This window comes from Triturus cristatus, chromosome 8 (assembly GCF_964204655.1).
Source record: "Triturus cristatus chromosome 8, aTriCri1.1, whole genome shotgun sequence".
In the NCBI taxonomy this organism is placed as follows: Eukaryota; Metazoa; Chordata; class Amphibia; order Caudata; family Salamandridae; genus Triturus; species Triturus cristatus.
In genome coordinates this window covers 334928450-334948596 of record NC_140591.1, presented here as the reverse complement: position 1 = coordinate 334948596, position 20147 = coordinate 334928450, and the positions used below count along the sequence as shown (strand labels likewise).

Below are 20147 nucleotides of genomic sequence, written 5' to 3'. Positions count from 1 at the left end.
GGTAATTGAGATTCGGTAATAATGAATACCTACCCATTCATTTCTATGGGTTGGAGGCCTATAGGAATGAATGTGTAGACACTCACTATTAGCGATTCGGTATTACCGAATCGCTAATAGCGGGAGCACTTTCAAGGGGGTCAGGGTGTCAAAAGGACACCCTGTTGCACCCCTGAAATGTGCATGTGTGCACATGTGGCGCACATACATGCCCTAGGGGCATGAATGTGTGCCACATGGACCTTAACAAAAAACAAAAAAGTGTTTTTCTAAAGGAAATCGGTAATTACCACCAACTTGGAGTTGGTGGTAATTACCGATTTCTTAAGGCTCAAAAGCACTCTTTAATGTGCTTCCTACATTGCATTTAAGGAATCGGTACTACTGATTCCTTAAATGCAAGAGCAATAAGGAATCGGTATTTACCGATTCCTTATTTACCGATTCCTTACCTACATTAGGAATGGCTAAATAACGGTCAGTAACGCTGAAATTTACCGAATTTCGGCCTTACCGACCGGTATTTAGCCACCTACATCTGGCCCATATTTTCTTAAGGTAAGCCTGTCTGATCTGTGGCATTGCTACCAAGGTTTTAGCTCAGGGTTAAATGATTGAACCTATACTGGACCTAATAAGAATAGTGAAATCTTTACTTAACCCACTTTCTAACATTTTCACTTTGAAATTGACTTTCTCACTCATGTGCAGAGATAACACATCTGCAGAAGCAAACTACGCAGCCACTTAGGGCAGCAGGTTAAGTCGAGTGACAAATTTCAGGAAAACAAATTAGATTTCCAAAAATCAAATAAAAAGGTTGGAAAGTATTGATTGTAAGGCTGTTTTGAGGCACTAGTAGCTGTCAGCTAGTAAAAGGCTGTCCCTGCTCTTTGGAAGTGGCATGCAGAATGTCTCACCTCAGACATGTTCTGCAAGAATCTAGTTTTCCCTGCCTAGCTTAACTGGGTACTTTGCATTAGTTTGTCGCGGTAATCAGCCACGGCAGAGGAGCTGGAAGAATTGTGATTATCTGATCACTTGAGAAAGGGAATAAATGAGTGTTGTAGCTTACTTCTGTATACTGTTAAACTCCTGTCAAGAACAAAGAATGTAACTTATTATGGTTTCTCAGTTTAGAGACACTTTAATATTATGATTGAACATGCATTGGCAAAGCCAGCAGGTCTGGCCTTTAGGGCCTACTATGTGGAAGGATACAAGTCAGCCAATCAAAAGGATCGTAAATAGGTTATGTTGCAAGGGAGGGGCAAACAAAAAGAGAAGGCAAGTCATTGAATAAGAAACAAGCAAATGAGAATGACAATAAAGTCAATCAATGGTAAGCAGTGAGCAGGTTGTAAATCCATTTTAAGTTCAGAATAAGTCTTGCACAACCAAAAAAGCTTGCACTGTCTATTAGACGAGACCTAAAACATATTTTCTTTATGTTTATCTAGCACATACACTGAACTGTGACAGACTAGTTACAAAAAGCTGTTGCTTATTTGAAAAAACTTTATTATAAGTTTGCTTTCACATATAGTCATTACTTATATAACAATGGGTAAGCCTAGAACATGTGCATGAATTGCTTCCGTTCTTTCCAATCAATGCAGAACCACACAAATGCATCTTTTTACTGTGCCACAGTGGGCTTAGTAAGTTGAGCACTCAATTCACACATTTGGTCGACTTGTAGGTCACAAGCTGAATTCCTGCTAAACCAATACAAGCTTTCATCTTTCCAAGATCCAAAAATTGAGTAACTTTAAATTAAGGACCAGTAAGATGTTTTCTTTGCAGCACCTAAGGCCCGATTTACTAAGGGTCATGTTATAACGTAGACTGTGCTTCAGCATACCAACTGTATTACGACAATCTGGTCTTTTGTGATGCGGTTGATGTACTAAGCAATCACATCGCAAAATAGATGCACAGGAGGTCGCAAAATCTCCTACCAAACTAATATTAGTTATACAGAGGCATTCTGCTCTGCGATGTGAATGGAGGCATGCAACGAACAGCAGAACTCAGTTCAAGAGTTCGAATTCCTAGCAGGAAAACGTTTTTTTATAAGGGAGAGGAGTTAAATTTTAAAAACTCACTTCCTCCTAGTAATGACATCATGCAAAGCATGCATTTCATCATTGTGACTGTCCTCGAGGGTGGCGGACACAATTCCAAAAGAGGAAGCTTCCTCATAGGGCCATTGAAAGTGATAGCGGTTAACTCCATAGAATTCCTCCAGGAAGTCTAAAGATGTTTGACGATGACGCATTTTTTGACCCTGAACCCTTGGTTTAAAGGGTAAGACTCACTCGAGTGAAGCACCGTCCCTGACACCCTTGCCTACAATCTAAGGTGCTTGAGAAGAATATAGTGCTCCACCTAGCCGTAAGTACTAGATAGGATGAGGAGTATTAGGTCTGTTGCTTGGTCATAGTCCCTGGCAATGCACAGATAATCATGGGTGCAGACTGTGTGGCAAGTTAGATAATGGTTTGATTGTTGAAAACTGGACTGGTGGTCTTAGAAGTTGTAATGTACTTCGATGTCCCCTTATAATTGTTAGTATTCCTCCTTCTTAATGACCATCTTGCTCTGAAAAGGAGAGTTGTGGATTAGATTGTATCTTGTCAGATAGTAAGGGATTGACAGGCATTTTTTTCAGCAGCAGATTATTCACTGCATTTTCCACGGATCTAGGACATTTTCCTTGAAAAGAAAGTGTCGAACATTTGCTGAAATATTTGGAGCAAGCATTGCTAAGCTCTTGTTTGTTTATTTTTTTATTGTAGCATTTCCAAACAATTATTACACATTAATAAAATTAAAATAACAAAGAATACTATTAAAATAACAGATGAATAAAAGAATTGTTAACAGATGATGGATAAAACAGAATAAGTAACGCTTCAGAGTGAATCTGAGTATTAGGCTAGAAAGATAGGTCTTAGAAATAGATTTTGATAAAATGATAGTCAAGGACGAAAAAAAACAATGATTCAAGACTTTGTTATTAACACTCCAGAAATGGTAACCTTGATGCATTTTCCATCTATTACTAGGGAACTCAATATTTTTGCATATAGGAAGATTTCCAAACTTAACATTCATATCAAATCTTCTGACATTGGACTAAGATTATAATTCAGATACATTGAATTTCTGTCATACTTACAAATTTACAATTCAACTCCAATCTTTAAATAGCTACATAATGTAAAAAGAAAATTAAAAAGCATTTTTGTTCTGTATTTAGTATGGACATGTTTGAGTCCTGTATAATGGTTTAACCTCTGGAAATTAATAAAATGTCTTGTTAAAAAAACATGACCTTAACTTTAAACATCCTGTTTAAAAAGATTTTTAGGTCATCATTTTTACCAAATTAGTTTAACTTAAAACATACTTTTTAGTTATATCTCAAGGTTTTAAACAAAAGGACACCAATTTGGTAAACAAGTATTTTCCCTTTGCATCACTTGAAATTTCATTCAATATTTGCTTTTTCAAAATTAATCCAGGAGCTTTAAAAAGATTATTGCTGTCAATTCTATATCAAAACTTAAAATTTCACCTGGGGTCAAATGTCCTATGTCAAAGTATACCTTCCACAAGTGCTATTCTACTTTCATGAATTTTTCATTCTAAGCAAAAGGATGTACATAAAAGGGATGACCAGAATTCTGGCAGTATAAACTTTTATTAGCGTGGAAATATTACTTTTACCTTGGGCCTTAAAAAATTACAGGACGTCCAGGCAGACAAAACTAGATTTTGCTAGTTGGATTTTACAATGAATGGCTGGGCCTAGATAACTCATTAATCATACTAACTCCAAGGTAAACATAAAGTTTTGAACAATCTAAAACCATTTATGATTTATATAAAAAATGTCCGTTGAACTGACAATTCATGAACCCCCATGATCATTATTTTAGCTTTATTTTCATTGACGATAAATTATCTGTATCCACAAAATGCTCTGCCGGGTGCACTTTCTCGCCCCCTGAACACTCTTTCTTTTCAATATAAGGACAGGGGTAAAACCCTCCACTTTGCTCGAGAACAAAGCACAATTAAATATGAATCACAGAGAATTATGATCTTCCCATATTACAACAGACTGGTAAAGCAACAAAGAAAATACTTTGAAGAGGCCAAACGAAAATTGAGAGTTATGAACATCCACTATATACTCCTTTACCCAGCTAAGCTAAATCCCCGGTTCCAATCCTGGACATTTTTCTTTGAAAGACCATAGGCAGTTTGGAAGTGGGTGGAAAAGAGACATAATACCAGGCTAGATAGAAACTTAGCCCTTAACGCTGAGTCGGTGATTGACGCCTCAGCCTCAACACCAAGGGAGAACCGCTCCTACTGTTGCAACAGGAGCCACAGAGCTCCTGACACTCCACCTCAGCAGAAACCAGATCAGGATGATGCCCCCCATGATGCTGAGTCTGGCAGATCCAGATAGGAAACATCTCCATGGTTGCTGATGAACCCAACTGAATACGGGGAAATAGCATAATGTCATTAAGGAGGGTGAAGCTTTCAATTAGGTGGAGGAGACGGGAGGGCATGGTAGTATAGTGCACAGTACTTCCCTCTATACAACTAATCTCCCAATGGTAGTCACTCACTTTGTTTTTAGGTTCTGTTTCAGATTGGGGTAGTTGGGATATGCAACAAGGAGATCATGTGGTTCTTCCACCCAGTTGACAATAGTTTCTGCAGTCATCCAGGACAGATACTTCATGTTCTTGAAGTTTAGGGTGCGGCATGGGGTTTGGTTCTAGAAGTTTTAGATAAAATACCTGGCAGCCCATAATGCATGTCAGTGCGCTAAACAAGGGTCACCATATCATCATATATTTTTCCTGCTTTGTCTGAGCTAACTACAATCAATCAATCAGGGGGTTTATAAAGCGCGCTACTCACCCGTGAGGGTCTCAAGGCGCTGTGGGGGGGGGGGGGTGCAGCTCCGGATCAGTCAAAGAGCCAGGTCTTGAGGTCCCTCCTGAACGTGTGCAGAGTCGGGGAGCATCTGATGTTCACAGGGAGCTCGTTCCAGGTCTTGGCTGCGATGACGGGAGAAGGCCCTCCCGCCGGTTCTGTTTCTACGGATGCAGGGAATCTCTGCTAGGGCGAGGTCGGCAGAGCGGAGGTTCCTCTTGGGTACGTGGAAGGATACTCTCTCGTTGAGGTGTTTGGGTCTGATGTTGTGGAGGAATTTGTATGCGTGGGTGAGGAGTTTGAAGGTGACCCTGTTGTCGACGGGGAGCCAGTGGAGGTCTCATAGGTGTTGGGTCATGTGTTCGTGACGCGGCGTTCTGGATGGTTTGGTGTTTGTGTAGAAGAGTTCTGTTGATTCCGGCATATAGGGCGTTGCTGTAGTCCAGTCTGCTGGTTATGAATGTGTGGGTGACGGTCTTTCTGCAGTCGGGGGGATTCATTTGAAGGTCTTACGGAGGATGTGCAGGCAGATTAAACTAGAGGAGGCGACGGAGTTAACCTGGTGGTTCATGGAGAGAGCAGAGTCGAGGATGAGGCCGAGGCTTTGTGGGTGGTCTGTAGGGGTGGAGGATTCCCAAGGGAGTAGGGCCACCAGGTGTTGTCCCAGGCGGAGGTGCAGGGTCCGAGGATGAGGACATCGGTCTTCTCTGAGTTGAGCTTCAGGCAGCTGTCCTTCATTCAGGCTGCCATGTTCTTCATTCCTTCCTGGAAGCAGAGTGTGGTGTCCTCTGGGTTCTTCGTGAGTGAGAGGATGAGCTGGGTGTCGTCGGCATAGGATACAATGCTGAGCCTATGCTGTCTAACAATGGCGGCGAGGGGGGCCATGTAGATGTTGAAGAGTGTGGGGCTGAGCGATGATTCTTGGGGTACTTCGCAGATAATATCGGTGGGTTAGGAGAGGAAGGGGGGGGGTCTGATCCTCTGGGTTCTGCCGCAAAGGAAGGATTGGATCCAGTTGAGGGCGGCTCCTTGTATCCCTGCGTCGTGAAGTCTGGCTGTGAGCGTGCGATGTGAAACAGTGTCGAAGGCTGCGGAGATGTCTAGGAGAATGAGGGCCGCAGTGTGTCCCTGGTTGAGTAGCATACGGATGTCGTCAGTGGCGCCGAGGAGGGCGGTCTTGGTGCTATGGTTGCTGCAGAATCCAGACTGGGAGGCGTCTAGTATGGAGTTCTCTTCGATGAAGGTGGTCAGCTGGGCGTTTACGAGTCTCTCGGTGACTTTGGCTTCGAAGGGGAGGAGAGAGATGGGCCGGTAGTTTTTCAGGTCTGTTGGGTCGGCTGTGAGTTTCTTGAGGAGGGGTTTAACCTCCGTCCGCTTCCAGTCGTCTGGGAAGATACCGGATCTGAAGGAGGTGTAGATGGTCCATCCTAGTTCCTACGACCCATCATTTAGGCAGGGTGGATTGCAAAATTTTGCTTGCAATGTGAATGGCCTACTTCACAAAATTAAAAGGGGTGGTCCATAAAACAGCCAATTGACTCAACTCAGACATACACCTCAAGTAGGAAATCATCTTGTGGGCAATAAATGTCAATTCCTTGCCTGTTATAGTGTTTCCTGACTGTTCTGCATGGGCTTTGCTAGAGGGTCGAGACAGTCATACCAATCTGCAGTCATTTTCCTCTTAATGTATCATGAGTGTGGCATGATAATTTGAACAGGGTTGTGGCTGTCACAGCTTTGTTGTATGGGAAACCTTTGTCTTTGATAATTGTCTACATGCCCCCTCCTTTGGCAGCTTGATTCCTGGAGTCCATAGGTAGACTGTTGACTCTGAAAACGCCGAGGCTTTGGGTCCTGGGAGGAGATCTAAACAGGGTGGTTGACTGGCATAGGACAGATCGTGGGGTGTTGGGGGCTGTCACCTTTCAGTTTACCAAATTTCTAGACACATTGGGGGTGACTGATGTCTGGCATGTGTTTCATCCACATGAGCGATGCTTCATTTACTACTCAGGGTGCATATGTCTTTCTACCAGCTTGATTACTTCCTGAGGCCAAATTCAAAGACCATAGATTTGCTGACACCTGCATACTGGCTCATGGTCTTTCAAGTCTCTCACCAGTAGAAGTGACGATGAGGATGGGTCCAAGACAAGGTCTGAAGGTGCCATTTTTAACAATATTTACCCATGGGTCCCTGGGCACGAGAACTATTCATATATACAATTATATCAAAAGGTCCTCTAATAGTTCCCTGTTCCATGCTAAACAAGGTAGCCCTCCATATATGTAATATTTGAGAACTGATATGTTATTAAAGTATACATACAAAGGGTCTTCATCTATCGGAACAGGCTTTTCTTTGCTCAGATTGATAGCTATACTAAACCAGATGTCACATAAATTACTACCTACATGGAATGCCAAAATCTTTCTTCTTGAGTTTCTCTTTAAGTTATTTTGAAGTATCTTTTTTCTTAAAAAAATATTTTATTATTGGCCAAGCTTAACAGAGTCACAATAAGTAATTGTAAAGATATCAGGTACCTAAAGAAAGTCTGAAAAAGAGGCAGATTTACTCATGTTTGAACCAATAAAATTGATAAAGTATTGAGTAAGCCTGTCTTTTTTGTCTTCTCCAGGAACACTGTTCAATGTGCACATGTATGATTAGAATGGCATCTTTAGATAGTTTGGGAAGATTGTTTGTTAATTGTGCTATAAGTCGACATTTCCATTGACAGGTTTAACTGAGAATGATGACCCCATTCTGTGGACTTTGTTTCGAGTTTAGTTTTAGATTTACACCCTGTATGTGCGCTGAATATGTTCAACGAACAGCGATCTCTGCTTCTCCAAAAAACTTTACCAATTTGACTGTCTTCAATCTAAGCATTGGTTAGGGTTACATTTAATTCCTAGGCCTAGGTTATCAGTCTTATCTCTCTTATCAGTATACCTATTAGGAAGATATGGAGAAGGTAAATCCCTGGGAATTTTTGAAAAACTATTGTTGTATTCGGAACCAGTAATTCAAGTATTAAAATCATCCACTACAATAAGAGGAGTTTTTAGATAATCTTGACATTGCTTTAGTAAATCTCCAATTCCATATTAATGATACATGTAGGAGAAGAGTAAACATTACAAAGTAAGAATGCACCACAAAAGCATTAGATTACTTACAGGAAAAATAAATACAGTGGCAAATTTGTGAATTAGAGCCAAATTTTATTCCAACCAATTTATATTATTATATTATATTAGCACGCAACAATATACAAATCCTCTCTTGGTCCTTGGAGATGGCAAAGCATGGCTGGAAAATACTCCAGAAAGATGTTCAAAATCCCTTACAATTTATGGTTCTTGCAGACAGGTGGAAAATTAATCAGAAAAGATAAAAATAAAATCATCCATTTTCAAGCAACATGCCTGCTCAGCAGTATTCCAACTATGTAAATGCCAATCTGCATTAGGAACAATTTGTTGGAATGAGTGAATTCAAAACCTTTGATAACTATGACATATTCTTTTTTTCAAACTCAATCTCTTATTTACTTTATTCGTTCTTTAGTATTACGATCAAATTTGCAGGGAAGATAGTTTTAATACTTTGGTGGATTCTTTGAGTCTTCATTTTAAGATATTAAACTAAGATATTAAACAATTCTTGACTGATGGGGCAATGCGTGCAGCAATACCCATTTAATGAAGATGGTTGCTCTTCTTCCATACCAATCGCACTAGTATTGGAGAATAAACATGAGCTAGTGACACATGAGAGTGGTCATCACTATTATTTTAACATAGCACATTCTACAAATTCAATGTCCTTTGAGGAAATAAGTTGTAGTTGATAGACAGAATGGAAAATACTGAGTATAGTTTGGCGGCTTAAATAATGTTTCTTTCCAGAAGCAGGAAAGAGATCAATAAATAGAAGTGTGCAACATCCTTCAGGGACTGGAAGAATCTCATTAGGAAGAGATGGATTTTCATCTAAATTACTATTACTGATTAAAATATGTAGCTCAAAAAATGAAGCATCAGAATTTAACACACATTTTTCCACTTTATTATTCTTCGAGGATAAAAGTTTGCTGTCATTGGTACATCAGGTCAAATATGAATACAATAAACAATTATTTGGAAATCTGATTTTCTTCGGTGTTTTATTCATTATTTTGCAAGTTTTATTTTCTTATTACACTTCACCAAAGAAGAAGAAGTTTCCTTTACATTACATGGTTTATTTATTTTCCTTCTTTTCTTTTTATTCTTATTTGTAGCTTCCAATGATTTTGAATAAGCCAAATGATTAGGATCCGGTTCCATATGCATTGTTTTAACATATATAACATAATCAGTGTTTGACATGAGTTGTTCTGAAGAGCTATTAACTTCGAATGCATTGGTGGTTAGAACATAATTTTGATTAGCATGTTTGATAAGTCAGGAAAGAATAGGCTGAACTCAAATCATCGTAATTGAGATTATAGGTTCTACTATTTGAGGTTGTGGGAAGTTACCTTCGGAAAGACTTAGGGGTCTATTAGCATGGCGGCCGGAAAATCACTCCAACCGCCATGATAGCGGGAAAACACCGCCCGCCAGGACCGCGGGAAAACCGCTGGTCCAATTATTATGCTCCGCAGTGGAAATCCGACCGAGGCGGTCGGATAGTGGTGGTTAACATTGTGCCGGGCAGTGCTGCCAGCAGCACCGCCGCGATGTCCAAACAAGCATGTCCTGCATGTCCCTGCACTGTGTTGCAGGCACTACACAGTGCCTGCCACCTGGTACAGGGACATGTAGGAGGGTTACCAAGTACCCCCACAGCCCCCCAACACATTGGGGGTCCGCAATGGACCCCCGGATACACCGCCGGCATCATAATCGTGCCGGCGATGCTTGGCCCTGATCCGCCACAATTGTAGTGGTCCAGCTCTGCACGCCAGGCAGGCGGGCGTAATGCAACTGGCGAAAAAGTGTCGGGCGGAAAATCACACTGCTGCGGTCACGACCACAATGCTAATCGGACCGGCGATGTTCAGGGCTTCGATGGCGGGCAGATGTCCGCTGCCGATCTGGCGGTTGCTATCGCCCGCCCGGCTGTGGACATCCGCCCTCCATCCTAATGGACCCCTAAGTGTTGCATTCTAAAATGAAAGAATATTTCATCAGTATTTGGTCCGAATCAAAATTGATTTTTGTTTCAATATTTGAAATGTCATTGTTACTTAAATTGCGTAACCGTTGAACTAGTGGAGACTGTGCAATACTAAAATCACTTACTTGACGACTTTGAGCTCACATTTTTGCCCTAGTAGTTGTCTTAGAGAAAAACATGATTTTAACATCAGCAATAAGACCTCTTTTGTAATGACATTATTGACGTCTTCAGAAAGCTTAGAGACAAAATGATGAGAAAAGTTCTTCTTCTTTCCCATGAGCACTGGGAAATAGACTGCATCTGTTGGGAAGTTTTAACTGCCTTGTCTATACCACTTGTCTCTCAGGCTGGGTATAAATATGGCGTAGCACAAAATAAATAATTATAAGTTACCACCTAACATCCATTGCGCAAAAAAATTACTGCAGCCTGTGGTGATGCAGTGCCTCCAATATAGTGGATTCGAAGTTGTCGGGTGCAACATATGAAGGCCAACAACTCTGCAAGCGGGAGCTCCATAAGGTGGTAACGCTTCAATGCTGCGACTTCCATTTATGCCCCACATTCTGTGATCCCGCTGGTTGGTGAGTAGCATTGTTGGAGTCGTGTTTTAAAAATGCACATTTTTAAAAGCCGGTTTAAATTGCATGAAACCTTGACCATCACTAAAACCTGGAACATTGCTCAAACAAAAGTGGTGCATGCTGCTATAAGCTGCATACTGCCAGCTTAGTAAATGGTGCCTGAGTACTGTGGGGCTCATTTACAAGCCACTTGCGCCGCCGGTGTGTCACGATGCGTAGAGCACCGGCAGCTCAACCTGTTGCATGGTATTTACAAGCACACGCAAAGCCACCCTGCATGCCTTTACTTTTGCTTGTAAATATTGCCCCGTTTCACACAACACTTTGTTTGTTAGGGGTGTGACATGAGTGTTGCTGTGGGTGTTTCCACGCAACACACATGTCCACTGATGCATTTCCAGATTTACGAGCAATCATAAACCTGTAAATGCGTCTTTTTCCTCTTTCAATGCGTGCTGCATTCTACAGCACACATTTGAAGAGGAACTCCCCTCAATTGATTGTTTTTGTGCAGGAAGGGTGCCCTTCCTGCACAAAAACAATATCCCCGCGATACAGGCATCCTTGCACCATGGTGCAAGGGTATCTGCACCAGCGCATGCAGCAGTTTGTGCACCAGCGCAGGGGAAAGCACAGAGATGCGACATATTGTTGTAAATATATCTCATCCCTGTGCCTTAAAACTAACGCAGCGCAGCAAAATGACTTGCGACACCGCGCTGTGTTAGTTTCTCAGTAAATAGGGCCCTGTGTGTGCAGTGTGCCACATCAGAGAGCACCCTCGCCAATGAATGCACACTAGGCTTGCAGAAAGATGGTGTGTATGCATCCCCCAGCACGTAGCCTTCAAGTACAGTCCTGTTTGAAAAGACGGATGGCCACTGACATTGACCTCTCTGCCTGCCCTTCACATAGGTCTGGTCGTCCTTCCAGATTAATGTGAGCGTTTCCAGTGTTCAGACAAGCAAGAAATGGCAGTGTCTTTTGAAGGCTTTACCTGCATTGGTTTCTATATAAACACGTCATCGGTTTCAAAATGCGGCTATAGCAGGTTGAACACACAGCAAGGCAGAGACAGAGACTCAGGGGCGTAGCTGCCATTTGTGCAGCAGGTGCAGTAGCACCGGGGCCCAGAGCTCAGAGGGGTCCATTGGACTCTGCTAATAGCTGCATTTACTCCCCCAACAGCAGTCAAAGTGGCCATTTTCCTAGCTTGCAGCAGGGCCCATGGCACGCTTGCTATTCAATTGCAAGAACTTTTAAAATCTGATCAGAACATCTCGGTCTGCAGTCGAGGCATGCTGAGGACTGCCTGCACTTGAGCCCGTGAGGCTTCACTGGTCACCCATATGTCCCCTCCAGTAAGGGTTTTGATCATAAGAATTGGCTATATTGGCAAATGTGGAGCTATCACCTGTATAATGTTCAGAAGCACAGAACACTAGTTTGAGGTTGTCTTGTGGAATGTTCTCCAATTTGCATTATATAGGCTGGTACTCTTGATGAGCAGCAAATTGAGATTCAAGTGAGATTGCTGGCACAATCAGCTCACAAAAGGAGGTTTGTATAAGAACTCACTCACTCGCTGTCTCATCCACCCACACTTTTCACTTATTCCTCACCCAATTTCTCACTGGCTCTTTCACTCACTCACTCACTCACTTACTCACTCACTCATTAGTTTTTTTTCATCAAAGCTACAACACCTATACCTGCACTTATTTTCCATGTCTAGCTGCCGGTATGTAAATGTAAAGGCATGGTCATGTGCATTCCTGACTTACATTTATATAACTAGTCTAGTGATAATCAAACTTTCCTTTTCCGTTCCTATCAGTCAACATCATCTAGAGTGGGTGGTGCACCTCACCCTCGTGGCGAGGCAGTCAGACAGTGCAGTCCTAATGATGGATGTGTGACAAGACATTCCTACAAACACAATGGCAGAGTTAGTTGTGTTTCCAGGTTAAGAAGCATATAAACGTGGCTTCCATTTATAAGCAGTATTTACCATACCGCAGGGAATGTATTAAGCCTGTGTGCCTTGTAAGCTGTTTTATGATGACTTTCTTCTACTTTGAAATATATCATGATTATGAATTTCAAGTCACACTGTAGCAAACGGTGAACTTGCACTCGAATGTTGTAGATTTGTTTTGCTCAATAAATTGATCAACCTAAGGTGACATCTGACAGACACATTAAGAAACAGTCTTTTGGCCACCCTGCAAATTTGGTTGATTGGTTTGGTAAAGATCCTCCAGCCATCTCTAGTAAATTTGAGCCTAAAGCTATCAACTCAGATGTGCAGCCAATCACCGGCTTGCCTGCCTGTCATCATGAATAGGAGTTGACATACCTGTATGATGCTGGGATCAGCTCCATCTCAACAAGCTTCAGGTTACTTGAAAACTGCCTAATTGATCCACCATTCCCACCATGGTCTCTGCGTATACATGGAGGATCCCAGAGTAATCCCGGCTAACTACCAGCTCAAGATTCTCCAGTATTCACACAGTTCCCAAATCTGGCTGAAAAGATTAATAAACAAAGGAACTAAGCAGTTCAAAGACGGCCCAAACCTTGAACCTATTTAGGTCCTAACTCCACGAGCACAATGATTTGGGTTCATCACTTTAAGGGGCCTCTCCCTCGAACCTTCATTGGCAAGTTTACTTAAATAGCCTGGTACCAGGTACATTCCCTGGACAGAATATAACTTTTACTTTTCAGATCCGACTGCAAAATCATTGATTCTATCAATCACTCAATTCTTCAATCATTTCAATTCATGCACCCACAAGCCTAAAAACTGAATCACAAAGCAGGGTTGACCCTTCACTTCTCTCCTTGGAGAGGGAGACACAACCCATCTCATCTCAAGAGACACCTTGTCTGCCACTGATTAGGAACCGCCCAACTAGTGCTTAATTTGTAAAATAATGAGTGCCGGTGCCCAAAGCGCTGCTCAGAAGCCCACAACTGGCGCTATTATAGCCTTTTAGCCCACTGCTGCGGGCTATACCGGTTTTAAAGACCCTGGACTCAAGTTATAGGCCCGAGTCGCAGTCAAGGGCCTATAACTAGTGGTATAGCCCGAGAGAAGGGTTATATGGCTATTAGAACATTCCACCCACTAAGAGCACAATGTTCTAAATTAAAAAGGCAGAAATAAGAAAATAAACAGCTCCAGACTTATACCAGCCATTGTAAGCCCAGAGCTACTCCGTTGCCTTCAATGGAGCCCTCAACATTCCACAATGGAGCCCTCAACATTCCAATGTTCTAATAGATGTCAGCGCACCAATTGCCAAGGCTGTATTATCCCGAATCCACTTCAGACCCCTTTAATCCACTGCCCCTTTCTCTAACCACTGCAGATGCCTGCTTTTTCCCTTGATGATGGTTTTCCGTTTTTCTCTTCCTCCTTTGTCTCTGTTTGTGTGTCTTCCCCCTTATGCCCTCGGGAAAAGTCTAATGAGGAAAAATAAGGGCCAGTCTCTAAAAATGAGTTCTAGTGGACCCCACCTGCAACCGGCTCACATTAAGCACTGTCTACGTTGCCCCAGTGGTCCCCTATATCTAGGATCTTTACTGTTGATTGGCGGGGCCGTCATGAGATGTTGCATAAAATACCTGACCCGGAGAAACAAAAACCGAGATGCCGTCTGTCTTTACATAACTTTGACTACATCTGCGGAGTCATAATAGGGAGTAGCTTTTGGCTATAGCGTAGTTCTATATGTCCTGTTGAGTGACGTGGAGAGATGTGCAAAAGGCAGTGAGAAGCAAGCTAAGGGTATCTGGAACATCATTACTACTATGAGCAAGAGGGTTCGTTTTTTCAATGTTCTCTCTTTTCATATTGCCTGGAAAATGCCATGTTCTGGGAAAAATTATATTTCAGTATTTTATGGGTGTGTGCTTGTAATGTTTAGCACAAGTAATCAGGTACATAATAGCAATTGGCATTTACTTATTTGCATTTGTTTATGTAGAAATGAATGCATAGACAGAATGACATGAACCTACATTTTCAACACGGTCTTAAATGTAAGTTGTTTTTTCTGTTGGGGTTTGATGTGCGTTTGCCAACGAGCCAGGAAGCTAATAATGAATTGTATCTGTTCATGCATTACTACCCTTGCGTCTTTCTTCAGGGCTTGAGCATGCAGGCACACCTGAAAAGCAGGTGACGAAGATCGAGATTAAGCACCATTACACAATACCACTTCATTTAGTAAATACGCAGAGTTTTTTTCTAATTTTAACATTTGTTTGTTCTGTAGGACCTAGTTCGGGGTCAAAATTGAAAGCGCCACAACTGAGTATTAAAGGCAAAGAACATGTCATCCAAGCAGAACAGACATTACATCTCATGTGCAGGTAAGGACATCAGTGGAGTGAGGGTGTCACTTGGTCAGAAGTACTTGGCATCTGGGCAAGACTGTGACTCCTGGAAAATTTGGTTACAAATATAGGTTAAAAGCAGAACCCAGTATAATGTGGAAAGATGCAGCCGAGCATGAACTCACGAGGTAACTGCAATGTCTTCAGACAACTGGTAGATGCCCCAAATAGATGTATGTGCACAGGGACTGTTGGCTAATGCCCCTTACACTTTACAGTCACCTGCAAAAATATCAACTATGCCTCCCTCTCTCAGTAAAAAAAGCTAGTTGAATACAGCTGCGTCACCAAGGAAGTAAATGTGTCCAGTGGATCAAGCCCATGGGATTGAAAACAGATATTCGGATTGGAAATACTGCATCAGTGGGCTATTGGAGTGACTCAAGAGCTTACTGGTAGAATCCTGACCACACAGGTAGATCTTATAGATCTAATAATGATCGATTAAACCCAGATCTGTGACTGGGGGTGAATGTTTTGCCAATGTGCAACATTCCGTCCATCATCTTGTGTGGTTTGCTGTTCGCCCTATGTGGGAAGGGTATACCCAGACGTGGGTCCCGTGCTCACTACGCCACTGGAGTCAAGCTATCCTGGCTGAAGAGGGGTGAAACCCCGAAACCGGTCCTAGGATGCCTGATTCCGGTGCAGGGAAGACATGGCTTGGCAGTTCGGGCTGGACTGTTCCCATGAGGCACAGGGTCTAGACTGATTTGCATATTGCCATGTCTGAACTGGGGTGGCGTGGTGAGCAAAATAACGATGGATTAAACCCAGATCTGTGACTGGGGGTGGATGTTTTGCCAATGTGCAACATTCCGTCCATCATCTTGGTGTGTTTTGCAGATCTTATGTGGCGGCCATCTTGGAGTCAGAGAGGAAGGAAAGAAAATGAAAATGCAAAATCAAAACAAACTTTGGATTAGATATTCTTGCCACATAATCAAATCCAATAGAGAAAAGATGAATATCTGCCTACCAGTTCTACGGAAAACCGATAGAGTCAAATTTCACAGCTATCAATCAACTATGAACATAGTAAGGAGCAAGAATGGCAGAATGAGGGCCGTTCAGGTGGTGTCTATCAAAAATATTCTAGTTCATCAACATCAAGGTGCCCATCTGCATTTCAGACCAACAGGATACTGATGCTGGTGGCACATGGCAGCATCGTAGATGTCACATGGATCTAAGCACCTAGGAACTCAGATTACTTTTCTCTCCAAGGATAGAACAGCCAAGAAAGTACTTACCTGACTTGAGCCCCAAGTAACACAGTCATGGTGAAATTGCAAAGAAAGAGAAAACCATGACACTGACTAATATAAAGCTGGATGAATAAAATCATGTGATTTTGAAACTGGGATTTGGGAGAGTGAAGTAAAGCGCAATATCAGAGAACAACAGATCATGTCCTTGGAACTGGCTTCTGTTATAGAGGTAATGACAGGTATAAACAGTGCCCTCATGAAACAAGGTGAAACAATATTGGTCCATGAAGAACAACTCGGGGATCACACAAGGGCTGCTTACTTGAGAATCAATAGGTATCAATTGAGGATTAAGGAATCAGATCTCAGAGGCCTGCTGGAAAGTTGGTAAAGGAGCAACTACAGCTTTGTGCAATGGGATTTTCAAATCAAAACCCCTTTAGATCCAAATGTATGACAGCAAGATAAGAGCAAGGAGGACCCACATCTTGGTTCTGCTTGGCAATATGTTTGCTCAGGATCAAATTTTGGGTAAGGTCAGGAAGAAATGGAACCTCCTATATTTTGCTATTTCCGAGAGCAGTATTACGGAGATGAGAACTGGAAAAACATTTCATTACTTATGGTCTAAAGTATAGATACTATCTCCCACAAACCAATCCAGGACAAAAGCAGTGTATTTCCCCTGGGAATCGTAAGCCAGAGCTTTATGGTGGGAGAAGCAGAAAAGTAAAGCGGGATCTAGAAATGAAGGCAAACATGGGGCGTAAGAGAAAGCCAGGTATGTGGGGAACTTAGGGGGTAACATCTTCTGGGGTAGGAACCTATTACTTAAAACTGCATGCGAGTTCAGAATTAGCTAGAATGTGATTTTCTTATGGTTCACAGCCAGGGCCGGCCTTAGGGCAGTGTAGCTGGTGCGGCCGCACTAGGCACTGACCTGTAGGGGGTGGCACTGACATGGGGAGGGGGCACTGTGTTTAGCAACAACCTATGATTCAAAGGCACCTGCTGCAAAGTGCCTTGTGTGTCCAGCTGTCAGGCAGCAAAAACAAAATGTCACGATAACCGTTATGATTAATGTCCCTCTTAGAGAGAGAGAGATATCAGAGTTTTGTCTGGTGTCAGTTTTGACTCCCCATAAAGTAGCACTGAGGCTTAATATGCCTGCTGCAAATAACAGATCTGTATTTCATGTGGATAGCTGAGTCTTTACCAGCGCTTAAAAAGAAATTAAATGTATGTGTGAGAAGGGCTAAGGAGAGATGAGGGGCTCTTTTGCTGGGTGGTACCGAGAGAATCGAAGGAGGAGGGCACCAGTCGCTACCAGCGCTAAAGCCGGCCCTGTTCACAGTAGAGCAAGCTGGGAGCTCCTGAGTCCAGACAGAGCCGGGCAAGCAAGAAAGGAAAGGAAATTTGTTTTCGAATAAGGCCATAACAAGCCAACATGAACTGTGTTTCTTTGAGGAAACTGTGCCCTATGTGCAGTGCTGTCCTCATGAGTTACCCCGCTGATGAGGGACAGGATTAACAGTTTAGGTAATCAGTGAATGTAATCTACTCTATATGATTCCATACAAACCAATCTAGTTTTGTACATTGTCCAATGAGGTATCTCCTTAACACAAATGCATTCCTGTAGCGCCAAACTAAATATATTCGCAAGAAGATAATTTTTGCCTTCTGTTTATTGTATAAAAAGCTCCATGTAACCGATGTGATTGCGTTTCCTCCAAAACCTAAATTCTTATTTTAACAGCTGCAATTCCAGATGCATTTTATGCAGCCAATGTAGATCTGCAGAAGTCTCTAGGTCAGCATTTATATAGTCAGCCTAAGATTGGGATCAGTCAAAAGGTGCTGTTGACTACCTATTTTTCTTTTTATTTGTACTAGGTCTTTAGTTTCATCTGCTTCGCTTCCCTTAAATATACCATAAAATCAATTTGACTATCTATCTATCTATCTATCTATCTATCTATCTATCTATCTATCTATCTATCTATCTATCTATCTATCTATCTGTCTGTCTGTCTGTCTGTCTGTCTGTCTGTCTGTGTCTGTGTGGCTGTCTGTCTGTCTGGCTGGCTGGCTTTCTGACTGTCTGTCTGGCTGTCTGTCTGTCTATCTGTCTGTCTGTCTGTGTCTGTGTGGCTGTCTGTCTGTCTGTCTGGCTGGCTTTCTGACTGTCTGTCTGTCTGTCTATCTGTCTGGCTGTCTGTGTTCTTGCCTTGGCATATACATTTGGCGCCTTGGAGATCAGTACATTATAATAATCATACCTGCGCATACACCTGATACCATGTTTCCTCTGACTTCCTTTGCAGAGGTGACTCTCGCTGTTCCTGGACATTGCCAGAATCTTTAAATAAAAGTAACAAAAGGTTGACCATTACGAAATATGCCTGTGGAAGGAGCGGGAAGCAGTCCTGCAGTAACCTAACCTTGAGTACAGCTCAAGCGAGTGACACCGGCTACTACAGCTGTAAATACTCCTCAATGTCGGCCAAAAAGAAGAAGATGGAGTCTCGAGTCTACATATTTATTCACGGTAAGAGAGTTACTCAGGTAGGCGTTTCAGGGTCTCTTATTTTTAAAGGAATATTTTAAGGATTTTTTTTTTAGAAAAGAATTTGCTCACGTCATCCATCTACGCATCACCATGACTGGGGCCTGCTGGACAAGCTAATGCTGTAGAATTAGGAAAGCAGCTGGCATTGTGCACTGGCGGGTAACCAATGATTACTTGATGGGTGCAGGGGTGTGTGCTCTTAAAGGACACTTTTAGGAGCAGCGTCAGTGCTGATGATTTGAAATCAGTATGTATGTGTGTGTGTGCCCTTAGGCGTGTGTCCATGCTTTAGGTAGGGAGGTATGTTGCAGAACATGTAAAGATATTCTATAATCTATAGTTCATATGCCAGAGGAGACTTCTCAGCCTGAATCCTTGATTGATTTCCCAGCCAATTTAAAGATCATTTGCGTTCCACTTATTTTCATGCGTATATGCAGAATGGTTCCTTATCCTAAGCAATACATTAACACTGTTCACATGTTAACAGTTTTTGTTGGACTCATAGGTGATAGCTCTTATCATATATGTTGTATTGTAACATGTGTAATTTGTTAATACTGCATCCTACCTGCACTCTGATGTATTAGTATTCTAGAATGTTTACATGGTTACCAGGGAATGTGTGATTACATTCAGGCTGGAGCTGTTGGCAGAGTGGGTCCTGTCTCTCTGCTCTGTATGTAGCTAATAAACTACCAACTCAACACTACTTGGATTGGCTTCATTACTACAAAATATTGGCGACGAGGATGGGATGCAGTATTAACAAATTACACGTTACAATACAACAATAATGTACTTTTTAGAATTAACCTGCGATTCACGCAGTATGCAATTCCAAGCGCCTGCCAGTGGTGGTGCCAGAGAGCAGTCTGTCGAGAGAAAGAAACAGTGGGCCTCATTTTGCCAAAGGGCAGCGCTGCAAGCCTTTATGCTGTGCTGCCCTGCGGCAAAAAAAAAGGACAGGAATGCGCCATATCTATCAGATACGGTGCATTCATGTCCTCCTTCCCTGCGCTGGCACTCAATTGCTTGCCATGCACCAACGCCATGCGCCAATGCATGCCCCCTTGAACCACAGTGCAAGGGTGTCTGTGTTGTAGGGATACCTTCCTGCACAAAAACCATCAATGGAGGCGATTTTCTCTTTCTATTTGTGCTGATGAATGCAGCACACATAGAAAGAGGAATAAATGAGGAGAAATAATGTTCATTCTCCACGT

The 20147-nt window shown here is 42.3% G+C and overlaps 1 protein-coding gene across 2 annotated transcripts in view; it reads left to right on the top strand.

The window, feature by feature from the left end:
* Positions 1-20147, top strand: part of FLT1 (fms related receptor tyrosine kinase 1) — a 389921-nt gene that overhangs the window by 50800 nt on the left and 318974 nt on the right. For both annotated transcript variants that reach the window (XM_085621641.1, XM_085621640.1), the window contains exons 2-3: positions 15018-15114; positions 18677-18900. In XM_085621641.1, the coding sequence (XP_085477767.1) occupies positions 15018-15114; positions 18677-18900 (321 nt within the window). The remainder of the gene's footprint in view (positions 1-15017; positions 15115-18676; positions 18901-20147) is intronic.